Source organism: Schistocerca serialis, chromosome 2, assembly GCF_023864345.2.
Source record: "Schistocerca serialis cubense isolate TAMUIC-IGC-003099 chromosome 2, iqSchSeri2.2, whole genome shotgun sequence".
Classification (NCBI taxonomy): domain Eukaryota; kingdom Metazoa; phylum Arthropoda; class Insecta; order Orthoptera; family Acrididae; genus Schistocerca; species Schistocerca serialis.
In genome coordinates this window covers 724,317,995-724,343,313 of record NC_064639.1, presented here as the reverse complement: position 1 = coordinate 724,343,313, position 25,319 = coordinate 724,317,995, and the positions used below count along the sequence as shown (strand labels likewise).

The following is a 25,319-nucleotide window of genomic DNA, read 5'->3' as shown; positions in this document are numbered from 1 at the left end:
AACACATCATTGTTCTCACATATATCTACCATAATGAAATATTTTTAAAATGGTAAATTCTACCCACAATTATACTTTCAAAATTTTATCACTGGGTAATTAACATTATTTTCTCATAAACAGGGTGCACTTAACATCACCTACCTCTGACTTACCACAGTTTACTTGCTGGGCAAGTTCATGAAACATTATTGTGGAACATTTCCAAAATACATGTGTGTGTGTGTGTGTGTGTGTGTGTGTGTGTGTGTGTCTGTTTGTTGGTAGTCATAGAATGCAGCACAGTGGTTGCAGTGTAGCTTGTAAATCACATGACTGGTTTCAGAGGTAGTCCTGCCTTTGATGGGATAGGTGATGTTTGTGACCAGACTGAAGAAAGTGGTGGTGGGAGGATGTATGGGACAGGTCTTGCATCTAAGTCTTTTACAGGGGTATGATCCATGAGGTAAGGGGTTGGGAGCAGGGGTTGTGTAAGGGTGGACAAGTATATTGTGTAGGTTCATTGGACAGCGGAATAACACAGTGGGAGCTGTGGGAAGGATCGTAGACAGAAAATTTCTAATTTAAAGGAACGACAAGAGGTAGTTGAAACCCTGGTGGAGAATGTAATTCAGTTGCTCCAGTCTTGGGTAGTACTGACTGACAAGGGGAATGCTCCTCTGTGGCTGGACTGTAAGACCTTGGGAGGTGGTGGAAGATTGGACAGATAAGGCACAGGAGATTTTTTTTTTGTACAAGGTTGGGAGGATAATTACAGCCTGTGAAGGCTTCAGTAGAGCCTCAGTATGTTACAAGAGGGACCATTTGTCACTGCCGATGCAATGACCATGGGAGGCTACGCTGTGTGGAAGGGACTTCCTGGTATGGAAGGCAGCTGTCAAAGTGGAGGTATGAGTGATGGTTAGTAGTTTTGATATAGATAGAGGTACTGATGTAGACATCTTTGAGGTGGAGGTCAACATCTAGGAAGGCGGCTTGTAGGGTTGAGTAGGACCAGATGAAGCAAATGGGGGAAAAGCTGTTGAGGTTCTGGAGGGATGTGGATAGGGTGTCCTCACCCCCAATCCAGATTGCAAAGATGTAGTCAGTGCATCTCAACCAGGTGAGGGGTTTAGAATTCTGGGTGTTTAGGAAGGATTCCTCTAGATGCCCCATGAATAGGTTGGCATAGGATGGTGCCATGTGGGTACCCATAGACGTACCCCAGATTTGTCATCCTGGATACAGCTATGGGCACCCACTTGGCAAACAAGGAGCAGAAAGTAAATTAGATGTCAAACGTGTCCATCAAAAAGGAACATCCTTGTGGAGCAACTGATGGAGGGGATAGACCAACATGGCTGCACCTCAAAAGAATTAGTGATGGTATGCAGTTTTACCTAAAAATGCTTGGAGTTCTTTGAAATTGGTAGGGTGAGGCAGAGTTGTGACAGCAACCTGATGACATAAAGGTTTAACACCATCTTGAGAAACCTCAAACACCAAAGACACAATGGATGTCTGAGAAAAGTGTGACTCGGCCAATTGCATTTCAGCCCTGCAGTATGTAAGACCATGAACGTGGCACATAAGTTACATAAATTCTCTCCCTTGAATGCACCTTCACAGCAATGTCATCAAGATACTTGATACAACCTGGAATGGACACCATGAGCTGTTCCAAAAAATGCTGAAAAATCACTGGGATGCTAGCCATACCAAATGGGAGGTGCTGATATTAGTACAGCCCAAAAGGTTTGTTAATCTCAAGCAACTGTTTAGAATTCTCTGGTAAAAAGGATTCAGCTAAATCAGTTTTGGAAAAAAAATGGCCCTCAGTAAGTTGCTAATAACTCATCTTGAGTGGGCAAAGCGTTGGTGGGATTGATGGATTGTGCATTAACTGAAACTTCAAAATCACCACAGAGGTGAAGCTGACCAGATGGTTTTTTAACAATCACAAGGGGGTTAGAACTTTCACTCAATGTAATAGGCTGTATAATCTACACTCCTGGAAATGGAAAAAAGAACACATTGACACTGGTGTGTCACACCCACCATACTTGCTCCGGACACTGCGAGAGGGCTGTACAAGCAATGATCACACGCACGGCACAGCGGACACACCAGGAACCGCGGTGTTGGCCGTCGAATGGCGCTAGCTGCGCAGCATTTGTGCACCGCCGCCGTCAGTGTCAGCCAGTTTGCCGTGGCATATGGAGCTCCATCGCAGTCTTTAACACTGGTAGCATGCCGCGACAGCGTGGACGTGAACCGTATGTGCAGTTGACGGACTTTGAGCGAGGGCGTATAGTGGGCATGCAGGAGGCCGGGTGGACGTACCGCCGAATTGCTCAACACGTGGGGCGTGAGGTCTCCACAGTACATCGATGTTGTCGCCAGTGGTCGGCGGAAGGTGCACGTGCCCGTCGACCTGGGACCGGACCGCAGCGACGCACGGATGCACGCCAAGACCGTAGGATCCTACGCAGTGCCGTAGGGGACCGCACCGCCACTTCCCAGCAAATTAGGGACACTGTTGCTCCTGGGGTATCGGCGAGGACCATTCGCAACCGTCTCCATGAAGCTGGGCTACGGTCCCGCACACCGTTAGGCCGTCTTCCGCTCACGCCCCAACATCGTGCAGCCCGCCTCCAGTGGTGTCGCGACAGGCGTGAATGGAGGGACGAATGGAGACGTGTCGTCTTCAGCGATGAGAGTCGCTTCTGCCTTGGTGCCAATGATGGTCGTATGCGTGTTTGGCGCCGTGCAGGTGAGCGCCACAATCAGGACTGCATACGACCGAGGCACACAGGGCCAACACCCGGCATCATGGTGTGGGGAGCGATCTCCTACACTGGCCGTACACCACTGGTGATCGTCGAGGGGACACTGAATAGTGCACGGTACATCCAAACCGTCATCGAACCCATCGTTCTACCATTCCTAGACCGGCAAGGGAACTTGCTGTTCCAACAGGACAATGCACGTCCGCATGTATCCCGTGCCACCCAACGTGCTCTAGAAGGTGTAAGCCAACTACCCTGGCCAGCAAGATCTCCGGATCTGTCCCCCATTGAGCATGTTTGGGACTGGATGAAGCGTCGTCTCAGGCGGTTTGCACGTCCAGCACGAACGCTGGTCCAACTGAGGCGCCAGGTGGATATGGCATGGCAAGCCGTTCCACAGGACTACATCCAGCATCTCTACGATCGTCTCCATGGGAGAATAGCAGCCTGCATTGCTGCAAAAGGTGGATATACACTGTACTAGTGCCGACATTGTGCATGCTCTGTTGCCTGTGTCTATGTGCCTGTGGTTCTGTCAGTGTGATCATGTGATGTATCTGACCCCAGGAATGTGTCAATAAAGTTTCCCCTTCCTGGGACAATGAATTCACGGTGTTCTTATTTCAATTTCCAGGAGTGTACAATGCTGTCAGTGTGTCCAATTCTGATTTCACTTAATCACCCAGAACCACTGGAATAGGGCGTGTATGGAAAAAGTGTGGTTGTGCCATAGCTTTCAGGGTAATGCAAGCCACAAAATTAATGAAATAACCTAACCCATCTGAGAACAAGAGACAAAAATTCAGACTATAGACAGTCTTACTGCTGGCAAGGAAGCTGGTCAGAAATGAGGTGGACCATGTCCAAAATGTAAAAACCAGAATCATTGAAAGCATTTGGGCCAAACAAACTGTCCCAGTGACAGTGTCACACGCTATCAAAATAGTCAAGGAATGAACCACAGATTTGTACATAGTGGGGGCTGTAAGTTGCCCCAAAATTGGAATGTGCTGCTTGTTGTAACTCATTAAGAGTTAAGAAACTGGAGGCAATGCCACACAGCATAAATCCAGTTAGGTTTGTGAGTTCAGTAAAGTCATGGTTCACATGTTCACTTTTAGTCTGAGCATTTGGCCATCATCACTCACACTTTGACAATCAGTTTGTCATAATTTGTGAACACTGGAGGCACACAATTAATATTCATGTCAATGTCTGCATGAGGTGGTGGGAATGACACAAAGACACTATACGCCGTATTTTCATACAGTTTTTGCAAGTCGCCATTGCTTAGGGCCCATGGCCCTGTCATGTTTCAAGAAGCATTGTGGGCAAAATGGGAACATGGAGCGCTGCTGCTGCTGTGGCTATTGTTGTTGTTGTTGTTGTTGTTGTTGTTGTTTGGCACATTGCTATCCAGTGCATCATGGAGGTTGTATTTGTATGGCTGACAGGTTGTCCTCCCCCTCTTCCGACCTCTCTGTTGGCTCTGCTGATCATTTTTATCAACTGTCTCTTCTTGCAGAAGCTGGGGCATCGTCAGAAGAATGCATTTTGTATTATGTTCCTCTGAACCTATAAAATTCATAGCTATAAGTTTAACATCCTCCATGTATCTCAGAATTAATTTCACCTACAAAGGTAAAATACATTCATCAATAGTCTGTAGTATGCACTACTCTCATACATATGCCAAATATGCGTATACACTCAACACAGGTCTTATAGGATACATAAATGCAGTAATAACGTGCATAAGCAGTTAAATATCTAATTGACCTTTGCTTGTGTGGTATTGGTACAGATCTAGGTAATGCTATATAAGAAAACAATGCAGCAAGCACCTTGCACAGTCACATACATGCATGTAAACTATGATAAGTGAAGTGACTTAACATTGTTTACTTGCTTAATGAAATTTGTACATTAATCTGATTAGTCACACCTTTTGAAGTGTGTCTGCATGCGGGATCTTTATTGGAGTCATATGTATCCACATCCTCCTCTTTATTCACACAGCTCATTCCTAGAAAGTGTTTCCTTGGCACGAGCACCACACATATTACCACTCAAAGCAGCCATGTTTGTGGCACTTACCACTGTTTACATACACATATCCTGTCAAAGTTGCCACTAGCTAGAATCTGAGTTTCAAGATAGAGCTTATATTGCTTGGATCATAATGGAATTTTCATCTAATAAGGCAAAAGCACATTGCTTAGTATGTTTTCATGCAATAACTCAGGCTCCCAACATGCATTGCTCACCACTTTTTACAGCCAAGATCTTCAATTAGGGTAAACAATTTAGAGAAATAAAGGAAAGAAAATTTTCTCGCTCCTGAGATTAAAAGCTTAGCTTTGAGACTTTGATAATGCTCATTGTCTTTCTTGTTTTGCTCTTCAGTATTAAAACTGGTCTGGTGCAGCTCTCCATGCTACCCTACACTGTGCAAGCATCATCTCCAGATAACTACTCCAACCTACATCTTTCTGAATCTGCTTACTGTATTCATTTCTTGGTCTTCCTCCTCAATTTTTAGCACCCACACTCCCCCTCATTACTAAACTGGTGATCCTGTGACATCTCAGAATATATCTTATCATGTGCTCCCTTCTTTTAGGAACTCTATTCAGTACTTCCTCATTAGTTGTATAATCTACCCATCTGATATTCAGCATTCTGCTAAAGAACCACATTTCAAAGGTCTTTACTCTCTTCTTGTCTAAACTGTTTGTCGTACATGTTTCACTGCCATACATGGTTACACTTCAGACAACTACTGTAGTAGCCACCAGAAAGATCGCGGGAGGCGCACATTGGCAAGGCGCGTCACAGATGGTAGTTGCCGCAAGTAGAGTCCCGTCCACCAGAGGGCACACGAGAATTCAGACGCGACCTCTGCCGGCATGACAACAACAACAACAACAACAACAAAAACAACTCTGGCAGCACGGGCCGTGCCCAGTCAGTTAACGTCGGGCATGCCTAGGACACAGTCCCGGCCTACGCTAAGTGAAGTGCGACGTAAACGTGAACAGTGTTACTACAACTACCTTCATAAAAGACTCTCTAACACTTAAATCTGTATGCAGTGTTAACAAATTTCTCTTCTTCAGAAATTCCTTTCTTGCCACTGTGTCGATATTTTATATCCTCTCTACTTCAGCACTCATCAGTTATTTTGCTGTCCAAATATAAAAACTCATCTACTACCTTTAGTGTCATGTTTTCTAATCTAATTCCCACAGCATCATCTGATTTAATTTGGCTACATTTCATTATCCTTGCTTTTATTTTGTTTATGCTCATCTTATATCCTCCTTCCAAGATTCTGTCCATTTTGTTCAAGTGCTCTTCCAAGTTGTTTGGTGTGTCTGACAGAGTTACAATGTCATCAGTAAATGTCAAAGTTTTTATTTCTTCTCCCTGAAATGTAATTCCTACTCCAAATTTTTCTTTGGTATCAAGCAAGTAGTAAACTTGCTCACTGCACAGATTCAATAACATCGGGGATAGGCTACAACTCTTTCGCACTCTCTTCTCAACCACTGCTTTGGTTTCATGCCCCTTGACTCTGATAACTGTTGTTTGTTTCTGTAAAAGTCATAAATGGCCTTTTGCTCCATATATATGAGCCTTGCTACCTTCACAATTTCAAACAGATAATTCCAGTCAACACTGTCTAAATCTTTCTCCGAGTCTACAAATACCGTAAATATAGGTTTGCCTTTCCTTAACCCATCTTCTAAGAGAAGTCATAGTGTCAGTATTGCCTTATGTGTGCCTATATTTTTCTGGAATCCAAACTGATCTTCCACAATGCTAGCTTCTACCAATTTTACCATTTTCCTGTAAAGAATTCCTGTTATTATTTTTCAGCCATGACTTATTAAACTGATAGTTTGGTTATATTCACACCTGTCAGCACATGCTTTCTTTGGAACTGGAATTACTACATTCTTCTGGAAGACTGAGGGTATTTTCCCTGTCTCATGCAACTTGCACACCAGGTGGAATAGTTTTATCAAGGGAGGCAGTTCTGATGGAATGTTGTATACTCCAGTGGCCTTGTCCTGACTAATGTCTTTCAGCCCTATGTCGAAGTCTTCTCACCAGATCATTTCTATCATCAATGTTCATTTACATCCTCTTCTATTTTTATAATACTGCCTTCATTTTCATCTTCCTTGTATATATCTTCTATGTGCAGTCATGCTCATCATATCAAATGAACATTACTTAAAGACTTCAGTTTGTTAATTAGTTCAAAATACAACATACTAATTTGTGTTAATGGCAGCTGATACCCCCTTAAGTACTTGACAAAAAATTTTCACTCACGTTTAAACCAATTTTTTTAAAAAAAAGGGATAAATTGTTGACATGTTAAAACATAATTACAGACTCAGATCATTACAGTGATACTACTGGTAGTTGCATTTTACTGTCCAACTGAATATTAGTTGCATCAATTGTATGATGTTCACCATATAACATAAATAAAACATTAATCATGTTCTTTACAATACAAAGCAAATAACGGAAAACTGTCAGTTCTGATTCATATAAATCATCACAATTTACTGTCTACACTTTAACTTGGTTTCATATAAAAGCCAAGGAAAGAAGAATGTCTAGGTAATGAAATCTTCTTCAAAATAACAATTCTCAGCATTGTTACAGACAGTGGAGTCTACTGTCTCTAATGTAGGGAAAAAGTTGACATGTATGAAATTTGTATTAATTTTATTCTTACATATTATATTCATATAATTGTTGACATTATGCAAGATCCTTGATGTGCAGCAGTTACACCTGTCTGTAAAAGTGGTACAAATACTTAGACTTGTCTCTGCCAGATGTCATTCAGTATCATGCATCTCCTTCAAAAATATGTAGTACTGAAAAAAGAAAGAAGAAAGAGTGTTACAACAATCTGATTAGTTAAATTTATTGTGAATTAATAGTAACTTAATGAAGTGATATAAAAACTGTAAATTAATATTAACTTCATTAAGAAATATAAAAAAGATGTTGACACCTTGTCCTAAAAATCTATTCATCAGCATACAAGAAAAACAGAAATGATAATGTAAAGAACACACCCTGGCTGCTCTCAGTGGAATTGAATACAATCAACACATTGTCATTCGAACCTACTCTTCTAGCTGGATGCATTAAAGTGCCTGCTTGTTGGGTACAGGGAAACACACTGGCTTCAGATCAAATCCAGATTAGTGACAGGGCTGGTTTCCAGGCCACTGTAGCACTGATTTTGATGCAGTTTGCCACATCCACCTAAGGAAATACCAGGCTGGTTCCCAGGCTGCATCCATGATATGCAAATATATTGTAACACAATGTCACACTTAACAACGCAATAACATAATAACATTACATGCATATGGGAGCTGTACATATTCCTTTCTGGGGAGGGGAGTGGAGGGAGGTGGAGGGGGGTTAGAAATCTGTACCTTTGGAAGTGGTGACCACATTACAATAATAGCCTATATAAGGGTATCTTTGGTTCTCTGTTAAACGTAGGAAGTACCAAACCAGTCCTGGCACAATATTGTCTGGAGAAAGGACACTGGACAGGAAGGAAGGACATTGCTGTTAAATTGTTAGGCAACTACTACTCCCACTTTGTTTCTCTCATAGACTGGTTCATTACAAAAGAAATGAGCTAAGAAGTGCAAAAACTGAAATGAATAATTTGTATTGTTTTTATCTATATTATTTTTATCATTAAATATACACTGCTTTTGCTATTAATAACAAAATTATGGCTACTTTAATCTAAAACTGTAACAAACATCTTGATTAACATTACTTGAAATAAGTTTTTGCTTTGCAGTGTACACTATTAACAGCTGTTTATTTTTCTGCCACAGCTTCTTTTTTATATTAGTATGCAAAAATGAACTCATGGACAACCAAAACCCCTTCACTATAATCAAGGCTTACCTTACTGTATAGAAGTAACAGCACAGTAAATGGTGAATGTCTTGGTATTCAGAATGTAAAGTTTGGTTCTCAGGTGCCCACTCTAGTTGCATCAGGACTTCTCCATAATACTTCAGCAAACAGACTTGTTGCCACTTTCAGGTGTTTCCTGATAACTGCTGATCCTCTGTTTGGCTATTACCCCCTCCACCATTTCATGACTCCTCCACTCCTTTTCCACAATACAGTGTTTCAAAAAAGACTTTAAAATTTCAGAATTTCATATCAATTATTGAGAGAAGATATAGAGCTGGGTTAAGCATTATTTTGTAGGGAAACACATCAAGGTCTTTTTACCTTGAACTAAAGATGCTGGATGTGGCCTTCATTGGCTATCCTGCACAGACCCCATCAGAAGTCAATTTCTGTCCAAACTCGCTGTAGTGTTGCAGGTGTAACTTTCTCAGTGGCAGCATAAATTCTAGTGTAAGTTCAGGTAGAGAAGCCAGCACAGGAAGTAAAAACACAATATTGTTGATGAATCCTCATAAAAAAAGTGAGTGGTGTCAGGTCTGGGGAACATGAGTGCCATGCAATTGGTGCATCATGGCTAATCCATTGACCTGGAAAGCGGTCACTGAGGAAATCCTGGATGTCAGCCAGGTAGTGGGGTGGTGTACCATCTTGCATGAAATAAATATTTCATTCTTGCTCATCCTCATTGGTCTGTAGCATCAAAAATTGTTGTGACGTATCCAGGTACACCATCCTGTTGATGGTTCTCTCATGGATAAGTAAGGAGCCATACACTTTGTTCTTGCTCAACGTACAAAAGATGTTTAGTTTAGGGCTATCACAAACATGTTGCAATGTTTGATATGGATTTTCACAGCCCCAAATCCTACAGTTAAGTTAGATAACGTTGCCACTTAAGTGAAAAGTTGACTCATCAGAAATGATGATTTTGCCCAAGAAATGTTCATCCTCATGTAATCAATTTAACATATTCACACAGAAGTTCTCGCAAGCAATTTGATCAGTGTATTTTATTCCTTGTACGATTCTCAGTCTCTACAGTTTCAAATGCAAATGGTTCCTCAGCACATGCCAAACAGTTGTGTGTGGGATTTGCAGTTCATGAGATGCAGGCCAGGTTGATTTTGTAGGGCTGTTGACAAAACGTTGTCTCACTCGCCCAATGACATTGTCAGATGTGCTTGAAACCTGATGATTTTCCATGTCTTACGGACCACCCTGTTTCTACAAAATGTTTATGCCACTTATAAATTGTAGACAGACTACAAGGATCTTGAGCATCCTTGGTACAGAAATTATGCTGAACTGTCATCGCTGACTTCAATTATTCAAACCAAAACACATAGCAAGTAGCACACTCAGGTCCCGTGAAGGCAGCCATCTTTATTGCAACTGTCGCTAGTGCTTCTTCAATGCGATTCAGTACTAACAAACTATGCAAAACAGAACTTGATGTAGTTCCCTACAAATTGACACTACAATCATCTCTGTAGGTACTATGAATTAATTTATATGAATTTTCAATTTTGTCGAATCCTTTTTGAAACACACTGTATAATGACTGGCTGGTTGCTGGAGAGTTTTGACGTAGTGTCCCTCTTCACCATGGTATTACTAAAGGAATTAATGGAACTTATGACCAAGAAATACTAGACCAACCTCATGAGACTTTTGGAATTTATCCTCTCTTCAACTTATTTCCTGTTTATTATGAACAGATGGATGGCATCACCATAGTGTGTCCTCTATCATCAGTTGTAGCAAATTGATTCATGAACATTTTGAGGAGAAGGCCCTGGAGCAATATGCAGCGTGGTGGATGAGGAATGTCCAACATATAGTGGCAGAGTGGTAGATGAGGTAATTACCAACAGCAGAGCAGCAGTCATTGGGGACCACCTTAAGATATCAACAAGTCTCCGAAATATTGTGGACAACTTATGATGTGGCCTGGGTGAAAACCCAATAATTCTACAAGTTAGAAATACTCTGACAACAGACCAGATATAAATAGTAGATTAACACTGCATTGTTATAAATATTCACTCTTTAGGTAATATGTTGCACAATGACACCTGGAATGTTCCATGTGCATAAACCTCTGGAATCTTGAGTTTACCCACCTTACATGGCTACATTTGTGTGAGATGGTCACATTTCTTTCTTGTTCTGGGGACATGTATCATTCTGAGGAGGTGGCATACATCATGTGTTATTAACAGTACCTCAAGCTCATAAGTATATTAATTAAGAAATAATTTGAGGAGTGAAGTTAAGAACTTTCTGAGTAGGTGACGTGCTCAGTTGTTGACAGATATATAAACAAGTCTAAGACCATTGCTAGCTTTCAGACTAATCCACTTTCAGAACTATAGACTATACATTCACACAGTATATATACACACACATACAAATGTACAATTAGTTTAATCCAGTTGGTAGGTAGTGTGCTAGCACTGCAGCTGTACTTGAATGATGGTGGAAAGCATGAGGGATGGGGAAGTGTGATGGCTGTTGGATGAGAGGGAGAGGCAGCAGGCACATGGGATAGGGTTTTGGCACTGAATAGCTGGTTCCAGTCACAGGTAGGAGTAGTGCACAGTGTGTAATGAAGTAGAGAAGTGGATTGGACATGGGAGATACAACAGAGGAAGAGGGAAAGAGCAGGGGAAATGACATGAGTGCAGGTTGTGTGAATGGGGGCAGGAGCTAGCAGAGATTGAGGCTAACAGGATAAACAGGGTCAAAGGACAGAGTGCAAGGACAATTTCCATCTCTGTAATTCAGAGAATTTGGTGCTGGAGGGGTGAGGGTAGGGACTGGGGCATTAAGATGGGACAGATTATGAAGCAGCTAGTGGAATCAAGCTTGTTGTGCTCATCAGTGTGTTCCCATTGGGTGGTCAACCCTGCTCTTAGCCCCATTTTAGCAGTGATCATTCACTCAGGTGGACATATGGTTGGCAATCATGCTCAAATAGAATGATGTGCAAAATTTACTACAGAGCTGATACGTGACATAACTGGTTTCACAGATTTCCCTGCCTGTGACAGAATGGACACCCATGTGGAGAAGGATGTGGTGGTTGGGTGTACCAAACAAATATTCCACATGGGTCTTCTGCAGGTATGTATCAAGGTGCTAGGAGTTTGTATTGTGTAGGGATAGACTAGGATATTGGGTAGATTTGGAAGTGACAAGAAGAACTGTGGGCAGGATACTTCTCATTTTCATGTGGTAATCAAAGATCTGGTAAATTTTATGGCTCAGTTATTCCAGTGTGGTATGATTCTGGATAATGAGAATGGTGTTCCTCTGTGGCTGGTTCCTGGGATAGTTCAGAGGAACAGGAAAAAATGAGAGAAATTAATCAGAAGATGGTTAGGGAGGCTAAACACAGGTATGTAATGGGAGAGGCAAGGTTCAGTGTCGTAGTTTGGTTGGTTATGGTAGTAGAAACTGCCAGTGTAGAAGTTTTTACACACTAGGGATTGTGAGAAAGAGAGCAGGTCTTTGATGAGTTGAGCATGATTGAACTTGGGGGTGGGGCTGAAGGTGAGACATTTGGATAGAGATGACATTTTTGCAGCACTGAGTTAGTGGTAAACAGACTGAGAACTGTGTTTGGAGTTTGTCTGAGTTCTGAGTTTTGCGGGATGATGGGAGGTATGCTTGTGAGATGTAGCAACAGTACCTAAAGGTTACTTCTGCATGTAGTTGCTCTTCCAAACAGCAGTCCATACAAGCAAACCAGTTGTCTTCACCTGCTGTTACTCATACTTTAGGTACAGGGGCTACGCTTGGCTCTGTTTAAAAAGAACAACTCAATGTAGCCATATGGTCAAGCTGCACATGTTGGCTTTCATGCCTCACAGCTAGTTCACTGCAAATAATAATCTTGCTGTCAAATAGTCTATGCATTGTCTAGAATTGTGAGTGAATAAAATCCACATAAATATGAGATAAAAGCTAAATGAATAATTTAATAAAAAGTGTTCTATTCTAATGTCTGTAATTGATGCAGATGATAGAGAATTGTGTTGAATAATGTTTATTCAGGAAAGGACCTCTCAAATAAATGGGAAGTGGTCCCACAGTAATCAATTAAAATAAAGACAAAATAGCTTTATCAAATGCAGTAAAGTTACATTGATGATGTTTGAGAATGGGAGCAAAATCCCCAGACTAAATAATCAGCAAAAATACACAAAAACTAAACCCATTTCACAATCACAATGTATGAAATATTAATGAGCTCAAAATAGTTCAGAGTTCAACTAGACAATTCACAACTTAATAAACACAATACAAAGAATAGTAACTCATACTCTGTCTATTCTCAGTTCTGTAAATCAAGCAGAAAAAAGTTAGAGTCCTAGTCTGGAGCACATTCAGAGCTCTCAAAATATCTCAAAAGTTAGAGCACTGAAGCTGCCGTTCACCACCCAGAATCTGTCACCTATGAATCTCACATGTTACCATGGGCTGGTCTGTCTTTTTCCAGCACAAACATAAAAGTGACCAGAATCACTCCCTTGAGCTCTTCACTTGGAAAAGTCCCAATCTCCCTCCACTTGACTCCATTAATGTTCCATGCTGTCCAACTCTCACGAAAATGCATCATTCTCAAGCTCTATGGACATGATTTGCCTCACCTGATCACTTTCTGCAATAAACTAATGTATTACAACAATACTTTAATACAGACATGTTATAAATATTCTGTCACACTCAGCTAATTTACAATAGTTATACAAAGAGATTTGTCCATACATAAATAAGCCAATATTCTTGTGCAAGTGCACTCATGTTAAATAACTACTGATTATCACTAAATATTATTTAAACAGTTGTTGATGCCTTCCCAACAGAAGCATCTTTTGGATTTCTTTTCAAATGTGGTGTCTGATAGCTCATGATTGACCAGTTTTAAATTAGCACAGTATTTTAATAGCACCTGTGATCAACATTTAAACAAAGTGACTAGCAAGATACCAAACTGGTCAGTAAAGAAATACACAAGTATCACAAAATATGAGGTACTGACGCTGTATTAATTTGCTGTGTAAATGATGAGAATATGACATTCTGTCAAATATTTGCATAATGAAAGCAATATAAAAGATGTCATAAATCAATACTTAAAATAGATACAGATATGTAGCTTTGAGGGATGATAGCTATAGTGCAGTGTCATAATCTGAGATACAGTTTATTGAACCTGCATGAAATGATTCAAAGTTGTTAATTCAGAGATTCAGTCCAAAAAATTTCATTCACTGTGATATATTAACTTCTGCAGTTTTAAAGATATTGAGATAGTATTGTCACTTCTGAGATTGCAAATATATTCAGATTTGCGTTAATATTGGATGAGAGTTGTCAAATCTCAAGGAGCTATACCTTGTCCATCTTTAAGACTGTCTGACACTTTGCCATTTCCTGAAGCATATTTTGCACAAACCCAATGTGAGCATCAGCCATCTAAATTCCCAGCTCTGAGATTTACCTGTTTCCAGTAATGTGCTCATTGCCTCTGCACCTGGATGACCAGCAATAGTCAACTAGCCAAACTGGCCACAGTGTGCCCTGTACCCACTAGTTTTCATCACTGCACAAATTCACATTATCTCATACCAGTTCTGGGCAGCTGACTGGCTCGACTACATACATGCAATGTTACAATGTGAGGAATGGAAATAGTCTGGAAGACAGAGTCTGGTTGCTATTAGGGGCTAATTTTGGTGGTGGGGGGTAGGAATTGACAGGTGGCGGTACTCAAAGATAGAAGTAGGATGTCAGTAAATAAGAAAATTGTTTGAGACAGTGTCTGGAACACTCTTCCATGTGTTGGAGGCCAAGGTTTCCGTTTGGGAGGTAGGTAGTAGTTAATGGATGTTGCACAGTAGTGGTTATCTTGCAGAGGGTGCAAGGTCACTTGGAGTTGCTTGTGCTATGGAAATTTGTTTCTCTAGCCACGTATAGGGATCAGTGGAATCTGAAGATTGGAACATCTTTGTAGAAGGAGGGATGACATCAAGAGAGTGGAATTTTAATTATTAGACTGGTGTGGTGGGAGCACTTGAGGAACAGGATGTGGGACTGGGCTTTAGCTAGGGATAGGGATAATTTTTTCAACTGATGTAGATAGATGGAGTAGGGATCCATTGAAGATGGGATGTCATCAGAGAGGAAGGAAGAGGAGTGCATTGACATCAGTGAGTGATGAGAGTACGAGTAAATACTATAGGCCAGTACTGCAGGTGCCACCAGTGTCTTATTTCATACATTAGTGAGTGTATGACGTCCACCAGTTGTGGTTCATCTTCAACAATATCATTAAGTCTTCTACATCACTAAGTTGGTTATGGCTAGGTCTTCTGAACTTGGTGAAATTCAACTCATCAGTGGTCCAGCAAAGGCTAAAAAATAAAGTGTGAGGGAATAGTATGAGAGACAAGGGAATAAAATTAAGCAAGAGAAATATCCCTATTTTAGTTGTGAATTAGTACAAGTGTCGCTATTCATAAATAGATGCACTGCTGCCTGAATTACTTTGAACATACCTGCAACTGTTTCATAACAAACAGGGTAAAGCTGCTTGTGTCTGTATATGTGGGGATGGATATGTGTGTGTGCGTGCCAGTGTATACCCGTCCTTTTTTCCCCCTAAGGTAAGTCTTTCTGCTCCCGGGATTGGAATGACTCCTTACCCTCTCCCTTAAAACCCACATCCTTTCATCTTTCCCTCTCCTTCCCTCTTTCCTGATGAGGCAACAGTTTGTTGCGAAAGCTTGAATTTTGTGTGTATGTTTGTGTTTGTTTGTGTGTCTATCGACCTGCCAGCGCTTTCGTTCGGTAAGTCACCTCATCTTTGTTTTTATATATAATTTTTCCCATGTGGAATGTTTCCCTCTAATGTAGTAGGTTGCTCAACTCTTCATGTAATGTTCTGCCTCAGAATTTCAATCGTAAACCACTTCATGATGTGCATAATCTCTTTTTTTTTTATTCTTTGCTGCTAGAGATTGTTGTACATCTCTGTAATGCTCTCACACTGACCAAATGACCCTGTAATGAAAAGCACTGCTCTTTGTTGCACCGTCTCTATCTGTTCTGTTAGTCCTACCTCTAAGGGTCCCAGAGTGATGAGCAACACTCAAGAATCAGTTGAAAAAGTGTATTTTAAGCCACTTCCTTCATGGATGAGTTAAATTTCCTTAAGATTCCTTTTTTGTTTTGTTTTATGTGGTTGTTCCACTTCAGGTCACTCTATTTGGTTACTCTGAAACATTTTACTATAAGTATTGTTTCCAGCAATTTTTCATCAATGGTGTAGTTGTACAGTAGTGAATTTCTTCTCATATGTATGAACAACATGTTATATTTATTTACATTCTGGGTCAACTGCCACCCACTGCACCATTCATCGTCCTCTGCAGATCCTTTTCTCAAACCACTAGAGACTTTTGGCATTGCTATCTTCTTGTGAACCCCATCATGTGTGAGTAGCCTTCTGGAGTTCCTGATGTTTTCTACTAGATGAGTTATATATACTGTAAACAGTAATGGCCCTGTCCAACATGACATCGGCCTGAGCACTGATGTCTACACCACTGCAGCTTCTGTGGAAGAACAGGGTGAGCTGAGTTTAGCAACACCTCTGTTTGCAGAATCCATGCTGATTTTTATGGAGGAGGTTTTTGTTCTCCAAAGAATATCATGATTATTGGGCATATAATATGTTCTATACTTTTACAGCAGATTGATGTCAGCAATATAGGCCTGTAATTATGTGCATCTGTCCTACAATCCTTTTTGAAAATGGGTATGACCTGTGGTCTTTTCCAATCACTAGGTACCCTTTGTTGCTTAATAAACTGCTGCTACTAGAGAAGCAAATTCTTTTACATAATCTCTGTAGAATCTTATAGGTATTTCATCTGGTCATTATGCCTTTCCACTACTAAGTTATTGCATTTGTCTTTCTGTTCTGTGATCACTTATCATAAAAACAAGTAAAATTGGAGTTAACATAAAAATAAATTAATCAAGAAGCTCTGTCCAGCAAGTTTCGCATTTAAGAGTATCTCCTATTCTTCTTGCAAGACATCACCTTAATCACTTAGGCTATCTGTGCACATCTCTTGGACAAGTCCAAACTTCCATACGTCACACTCTCTACATCCCTATACCTTAGTCTCCTACATTCATCACTATAGGGATGTAAACAGTACAACACACAGAAATGTGGGTCAATGTGGAGGCATACATGGATAGCTAAAGTGTGATATGTGGGAAATCTGGGTTTGAGTTCTGGTCCAGTACAAATTTCCACATCTATACCTAAGACGGCTGATGCCAAGATATTCACATTCAGTGAATTTCTTTTGGATTAATTTAGGACACCTTTCAACCACCATTAATGTCTGTTCATCCATACATGCTAATAAATATTACATGCCGAGGCAGGGACAAGATAATAATATCATGAGTCTCAGTTCCTCATCATTTCATTCTTGCTAATGCATGAATACAGAATAAAGCTGTGAGCAATAATTGATTAATGTAGGGGACTATGATATGAGGATGTAGACAGTGTGACATAAGGAAGTTTGAGTTGGTCCAGAGTGGTTAAGGTGGCCACTCACTATAAGTGGGAAATGTGGGTTCAAGTCCTGCTCTGTCACAAATTTTCATGTCACTAGAAGGTAGTAAATCTATACCTAACACAACTGATGCCAAGATATTTACATCAGCAAATTTATTTATTTGGCTTATGTTACTAACAATAAAATATCAATTTCATTTAAAATATCAAAATAAATAGACAAAAATTAATTCCACAGAGACTTTGCCTCCTTTTCTAGGATTCTTAGGAGAGGACAGAAGATTCCTGTTAGCTGTATGACATGTAGCAATGTTAATTGTAAACAGTATCTTATTGTTATGGCAAGCCAAAAACTGTTGCTTTGTGTTAAGTATCAACTGGAAGATAGACATTAAGATATAAGTAGAACTTAAATGGCAGCTACACAGTGTAACTGAAACCACAGCATCATTTTTCAAACTATTTATAGCATGGTAATAATAATTGATCATAAGTGCTGTTTCTAACAGCTATTTCTCTTTGTTAACATCTATTTGAAACAATATAAATCTTTGAAGGGTTTCTTTTATAACTGAATCTGTAGTACACAATGAATGAATTATTTTGATCATTATTTCTTATTTTAATTACTTCTAAGTCTCTAATCATATTTTGATAGAGTTATATTTATATACAGTGTTTTGCACATTTTTATTTTCCTAAAATTTGCAATAAATAGTCATAGTTCAATCACTTGTTTTTTAATGCTTCAGCATATACATCCATACATACAATACTCAAATGACTATGTATTGCATGTGCAAATATACCTTTTGTGCCATATATTAGTTTTCTCCATTCAGTTCAAATTAAGTGTGGGAATAATGACTTATTATATTTCTTTGTGTAAGGTGTAAACTGTTATTGGTACGTCATTTCTACTGTATTTCCTTCTCTTACCATATACACATACATCATGTTTACAACACATCCAATAATGTAAAAAAAAACATTTTCTTTCTTTCATTATAAGGATGATGGATATCTTCTCATCTAATTTTGTAAAATATGAATAAGTAATATTATAAAGTTGAAATGTGTTTATATTAAAAACATTTTCACACAAGCTCTAACTTTATTTCAGGACAAAGCACGGATTTTATATTTTCCATTCTTGCCCACTGTGGAAGATTCAGTACCTGAGGGTGATGCATTCATTAAGAGGCATCCACTGGAAATTCTTAAAAGTAATGACTATTTACCAGTGCCCTATCTGCTTGGCATAAATGAAAAGGAAGGCTTAATTTATTTGAAAGGTAACAGTGCTGTAATTAAACTTAACTTGATTTTGATGAAATCTCTGTACTATTTTGGATGGAACTAGTAACCTGAAAGGGAAAACTAATTGTCTATAGACATTGAGGAAATGTGAAGTAGTTTCATATTGTTGCTATTAAATATTTTCAACCTGTTCTTAAATATCTGTTTTCCTTTTCACTACCAAACAGAAAACTGGACTGAAATGCTTCTGCAAACAGAGCTTTTTTCTAATATTCACTTTTGTACACCAAAAGTTTTATACCTTGCTGTGAAGGGTTGGCTTCTTTGCTTCAGCAATATAGATCACATTGAGGTGTATGTGTAGAGGGGCGAGACTAACTTATGGCTCCTGAAGAAGAGCAGCAGTCTTTCCAGTAGTTGGAGGGTCAACTGTCTGGATGATTAAGTGATCTGGATTGCCATGTTGGTGCTATAAACAGCTGAAAGTAAGAGTAAACTACAATGGCTATAGCTACTAAGGCCTTAAAACTATACCGTGTGGTTTAAAAGTGATAGCATCTTCTTGGATAAAATATTGCAGATACAAAACAGCTCTTATATGGATCTTTGGTCAGAAAAAAACACTAGTTCATTTGGGAGGGAGGAGGGAGGGGGGCAAATCTGACATTTTATGGGTCAGAGTATGGAATGTTAAATCAGTTAATTGAATAGCTAGATCTAAAAAGAGAAATAGATGGGTGGAAGTTAAATATAGAGGGAACTAGTGCAGTGCAGTGGCAGGAAGAACAGAGCTTCTAGCCCGGTTAGTGCAGGATTATCAACACCAAATCAAATAGGGTTAATACAGGAACAAGTCTAACAGTGAACAAGAAAATAGGAACACATGTGAATCACCATAAACAGCATAGTGAACATACTGTATAATCGTAGCAAAGATTGATACAAAGGCAACACACACCACAGTTGTACACTACATACCTGCTGGCTCCACCGATAATTGAGAGATTGAAAGAATAGGTGGCAAGCCAAAGGAAACTTATTCAGATGAAAATTTAATTACAACAGGAGACTAAAATTCTACAGTAGGAAAAGAAAGAGACAGAAAAATCGTAGATCATGAACAGGGTGAGAGAAATGAAAGAGGAAGCTGCCTGATAAAATTCTGCACAGAGCACAATTTCATCATAGCTAACACTTGCTGTGAGAATTACAAAAGAAGGTTTATATGTAGAAGAGACTTAGAGATGCCAGAAGGTTTCAGGTAGATTATATAGTGGCTGGACAGAGATTTCAAAACCAAAATTTTAACTGAAAAATATTTCTGGGAGCAGATGTGGATTCAGCTAACAATATTTTGGTTATGAACTGCAGATTAAGACTGAACTAACTGCAGTAAGATAGAAAATGGGATCCTGATGAATTGAAATAACTACTGTCCTGGGAGTTTCAAAGGGACCATAAGACAGTGGATGAATAAACAGGGGAAGGAATACAATAGAAGATGAATAAGTAGCTTTGAGAGATGAGATAATGAAGATAGGATCAAATAGGCAAATAGACAAAGGTCCAATAGAAATTCTGGGTAACAGATGAGACATTGTATTTAATTGATGAAAGAACAAAAACTAAAATGCAGCAAACGATGGAGGAAAAAGGAAATAAAGAGTGACAGTAAGTCCAAAAAGGCAAAGGAGAATGGCTAGAACTCATACAGACCATGAAACACAAGGGATGTCAACAGGTTGCCATATCATCCTCTGCCTTGCAGTGTCATGGGGATGCAGGGAGGCATACAGATCTGTAGAAACATGCATGACTGTCAGAACGATAGATGCTGCCTACAGGAATTAAATAAACCTTTGGAGAGAAATGAAGCTGCTGTAAGAATACCAAGAGCTCAGAAGGCAACCCTGAACTAATTAAAGAAGGGGAGGCTGAAAGGCGGAAAGAATATTTAGAAGAGCTATGCAAAGAAAACAGAACTAAGACAATATGACAGACCAGGAAAAGGATGTAGATCAAATTGAGGTGGGTGATATGATACTGTGTGAAGAATTTGACAGGACACTGAAAGACATAAGTTCAAACAAAGCATCTGGAGTAGGTGACATTCCCTTATAGTAATTGAGAACCTTGGGAGAACATACCATAACAAGACTTTTCCACCTGTGCAAGGTGCATGACACAGCAATATATCCCGAGACCTCAAATGGTATAAGACAGATGAAGGAAGGCAAACCTACATTTACAGCTTCTATTGAATCCTCTTGGGCTTTCAGCCACATCAGATGGTCAAAATCTCACGAGCTTTTTATCACTTGACAATGACCAAGGAGAGCTTGGTGAAAATCTTATCCTTATGCAGGATAGGTTAAAGCCCAGCCTCACTCCCTTCTGAACTACTGTCTCCCTTTCTCAGCTGTTGACCTCTTAGCTTCAGTGTGTACAAATGGTAGATAATCTTACATTCCTTCCATTTTACCCTTGCTATGTTCCTAATTTTAAGTAATGTTTTCCAGTCAACATTTTAACAGGTTTCTCCAAATATAGAAGTGCTCTAAATATAGGTATGAATGTATGGTCTTGGAGTTATATGAATTAATAAAATCTTCCCAGGCTTCCAGCCATGTCAGGTGATTAAAATTCCACTTGACAATGGTTGAGGAGTGCCTGATTAAAAACTCATTGGATTTTAACCACTAGAAGTGCCTTGAAGCCTCAGACAATTTTATTAATTCATATCCCTGTGAGCCCATGCATTAACACTACATTTATAGTATTTGTAGGTTTAAAGAAACCTTTTGAAGGTGTTGATTGTAACACAGTCTTAAAAGATATGAAGGTAAGCAAGGATAAATACAAGGAGTGTAAGGTTATCTACAAGTCTCAGTCTGGTTCATTTTATTTGTGTTACTTGTATCATTCATTGCATTCTTCCATGGCCAAGAAGATTTCATTTTTACTAGATTGAAACTACTTGTTTGCCTAATGATAATGTAATCTATTATAGAACGAAGTTCTTTAGTGTTCTGTTGCCAAGTATATTTATGATTGTCCTTGTGTTTGAAAAATGTGTTAGTAATTTTTAGATCAAATTGTTCACAAATTACAATCAATCATTCCTCATTGTCACTATATTCTTCCTCTCCATGTTTTCCTACAATTCTACAGGATCCTCTAATTCATACTCTTCCATTCATGTCTCCCATGATAATCAGTTACTTTCTTCTTGGGATTTTTTCAATAGTCTCCCTGAGGGTGGTCCAGAATGTATCTTTCTCCTTATCTTTTGTGTTGTTCATGGGTGCATATACACCAATAATCACAACTTCCCTAGCAAATAATGTCATTTCAACAGTTATAATACGTTGATTGATGAATGTCCAATTTCTGATTCTTTTTTTCCATGATTTCTTTATGATAATGGAGATTCCTGCTTTGGCTCTTACTGCTTTTGATACCCCACTCCAGATATGTACATAATTATCCAGTTCTTCTTCACCTTGGCCTTTCTTCTTTGTTTGATAGAGCACAATGACATCCATGTTGAATATGTCAAGATCTGCAGGTAGTAAACTTATTTTAGTGGAAATACCTTGCACATTCCAACATCCAAACATCATTTTCCATTTCTCATCACCAGTTTTTCATCCAAATTTCCAATTTTCCTGAGGAATATTATTAGGTTTTTAGCATTTTTAGGTTTTTATGTGAGTGAGGAGCTGGCCCACTGCACAGCCCCCAACCCGGAGGACCAGGTAATTTTTACTCAAGGTTTTCTTCCTTTGCCTTTGATAAGCCAATATCATACAAGCCAGCAGTTGCTAGTTTTGATCCATCCTGGGTATTTTATTTTCCCAGTATCCACCATATCTTGTGAGCATTCCCCTATCTGCCACCTGAGGTGATACCCAATGGGAGACCAGCAGACTCAACACTGTTAATATTTACTTCACATAAATCTAGTATATCCTCTATAGCTTCCTTATCATAACAGAGTGAGTTTTGTTCTGTACTTTTGTTACATTTTCCCTCAACATCACTTAAGCCTTGAGCATGACTGAACAATTCTAATACTTCAGTTTTTAGATTCTGTAACTTCAAATCTTGCTGAAGGAGCAGCCACTTGCTCACTCAGAGCAAATGGGCGAGGCCATGCAGTCAGTCCCTGACCTGAATGCTTTATAACCTGCCACTCTGCTATGGCTGCAGTTGCCCTACTTTGGATACACTAGAAGATGTCTCAGCAGCAGAGCCAATCAATGAAACAAACAACACCTGAGGTGTCCCATGTGCGTGCCAATTTCTCCACTGCCACTACACTCCTATGCAACAACCTGCAGATCGCTAGCTGTATCCAAAAACAACTTCTGCAAAGAAAGAAAGTCTTTCCTTCTCATCCCATCCAATAAGTCTCCCCTGCCCTGGGTTCTGGGTGACTTTTCTAAAATGTACCCCTTTCCCCTAAACCTTTCCAGTGCTTTCCCTTCAATCCTCTTCCTTCCCCTTCAACTCTTCCACCAGAAGAAGGAGCCATTGGCTCTGAAAGCTTGTGAAAGTTTAATCCGTGTGTGTGTGTGTTTTTTTTTTCCCTGCCACTGCTTGGTGAATAGATTTTTTATCTATCCACTTACATTATATTATCAATAACATATTCTGCTATTTATGAACTTCAGTCAGCTCCTCCCATGTCCACATAACTAGGCAAATGTCACTAATTACAAAAAATACAACATATAAAAGTAACAATAAATAAATATATAATAGAGTAATTATAAAATGATTCTCATGAGGACTGTAGAGAAAAAGCCATTACCTGTGGTAGGAAGAACTCCTTTGTCTAAAAAATGGAGAAATTGAAAAACATAGCACATTCAGGGGTTGTTGTTGTTGTGGTGGTCTTCAGTCAAGAGACAGATTTGATGCAGCTCTCCATGCTGCTCTATCCTGTGCAAGCTTCTTCATCCCCAAGTAACTACTGCAATCTACATACTTCTGAATCTGCTTTGTGTATTCATCTCCTGGGTATCCCTCTACAATTTTTACCCTCCACGCTGCCCTCCAATACTAAATTGGTGATCCCTTCATGCCTCAGAACATGTCCTATCAACCAATTCCTTCTTCTAGTCAAGTTGTGCCACAAAATCCTCTTCTCACTAATTCTATTTACCTCCGCGTTAGTTACATGATCTACCCATCTAATCTACAGCATTCTTCTGTAGCGCCACATTTCCAACACTTCTATTATCTTCTTGTCTAAACTAATTATCATCCATGTTTCACTTCCATACATGTCTATTTACACTCCATAAAAATACTTTCAGAAAGGATTTCCTGACACTTAAATCTATACTCAATGTTAACAAATTTCTCTTCTTCAGAAACGCTTTCCTTGCTATTGCCAGTCTACATTTCATAACCTCTTCACTTCAACCATCATCAGTTATTTTGCTCCCCAAATAACAAAACTTATCTACTTTAAATGTCTCATTTCCAAATCTAATTCCCTCAGCATCACCCATTTCTAGATCACCTGATTTAATTCAACTACATTCCATTATCCTCAGTTTGCTGTTGTGGACATTCGTCTTATATCCTCCTTTCAATACACTGTCAATTCCATTCAACTGCACTTCCAGGTCCTTTGTTGTCCCTGACAGAATAACAACCTCATTGGCAAACCTCAAAGTTTTTAGTTTTTTTATTTCTTCTCCGGGATTTTAATTCGTACTCCAACTTTTTCTTTTGTTTTCTTTATTGCTTCTCACTATATAGATTGAATAACATTGGGGATAGGCTGCAACCCTGCCTCACTCCCTTCCCAACTACTGCTTTCCTTTCATGCCCCTTGACTATTATAACTGCCATCTGGTTTCTGTACAAACTGTAAATAGCCTTTTGCTCCCTTTATTTGACCCCTGTCACCTTCTGAATTTGAAAGAGAGTATTCCACTCAACATTGTCAAAAGGTTTCTCTAATCCTACAAATGCTAGAAATGTAGCTTTGCCTTTCCTTAATCTATCTTCTAAGATAAGTTGTTAGGTCAGTATTGCCTCATGTGTTCCAATATTTTTATGGAATTCAAAGCGATCCTCCCTGAGGTTGGCTTCTACCAAGTCTTTCATTCATCTGTAAAGAATTCATGTTAGTATTTTGCAACTGCGACTTATTAAACTGATAGTTCACTAATTTTCACACCTGTCAACACTGCTTTCTTTGGGATTGGAATTATTGTATTCTTCTTGAAGTCAGAGGGTATTTTGCCTGTGTCATACATCTTGCTCACCAGATGTGAGAGTTTTGTCATGGCTCTCCCAACACTATCAGTACTTCTAATGGAATATTGTCTACTCCCTGGCCCTCTTTTTGACATAGGTCTTTCAGTGCTCTGTCAGATTCTTCACACATCTTGCATTTCATCTACATCCCTCAAGTATATCCCTTGTATAGACTCTCCATATACTCCTTCCAACTTTCTTATTTTTCTTCTTTGCTCAGAACTGGCTTTCCATATGAGCTTTTGATATTCATACAGGTGTTTCTCTTTTCTCCAAATGTCTCTTTAATTTTCCTGTAGGCAGTATGTATCTTACCCCTAGTTTTATATGCCTCTACATTCTTACATTTGTCCTCTGGCCAACCCTACTTAGACATTTTGACATATCTGAATAATTTCTTTTATCACATCATACAT

General features: G+C 39.4%; 1 protein-coding gene across 1 annotated transcript in view; it reads left to right on the top strand.

Moving 5' to 3' along the window:
- The window catches only part of LOC126457921 (juvenile hormone esterase-like), a 128,870-nt gene that overhangs the window by 71,123 nt on the left and 32,428 nt on the right, over positions 1-25,319 (top strand). Inside the window, exon 6 of the mRNA XM_050094615.1 lies at positions 18,488-18,659. Within this exon, the coding sequence (XP_049950572.1) occupies positions 18,488-18,659 (172 nt within the window). The remainder of the gene's footprint in view (positions 1-18,487; positions 18,660-25,319) is intronic.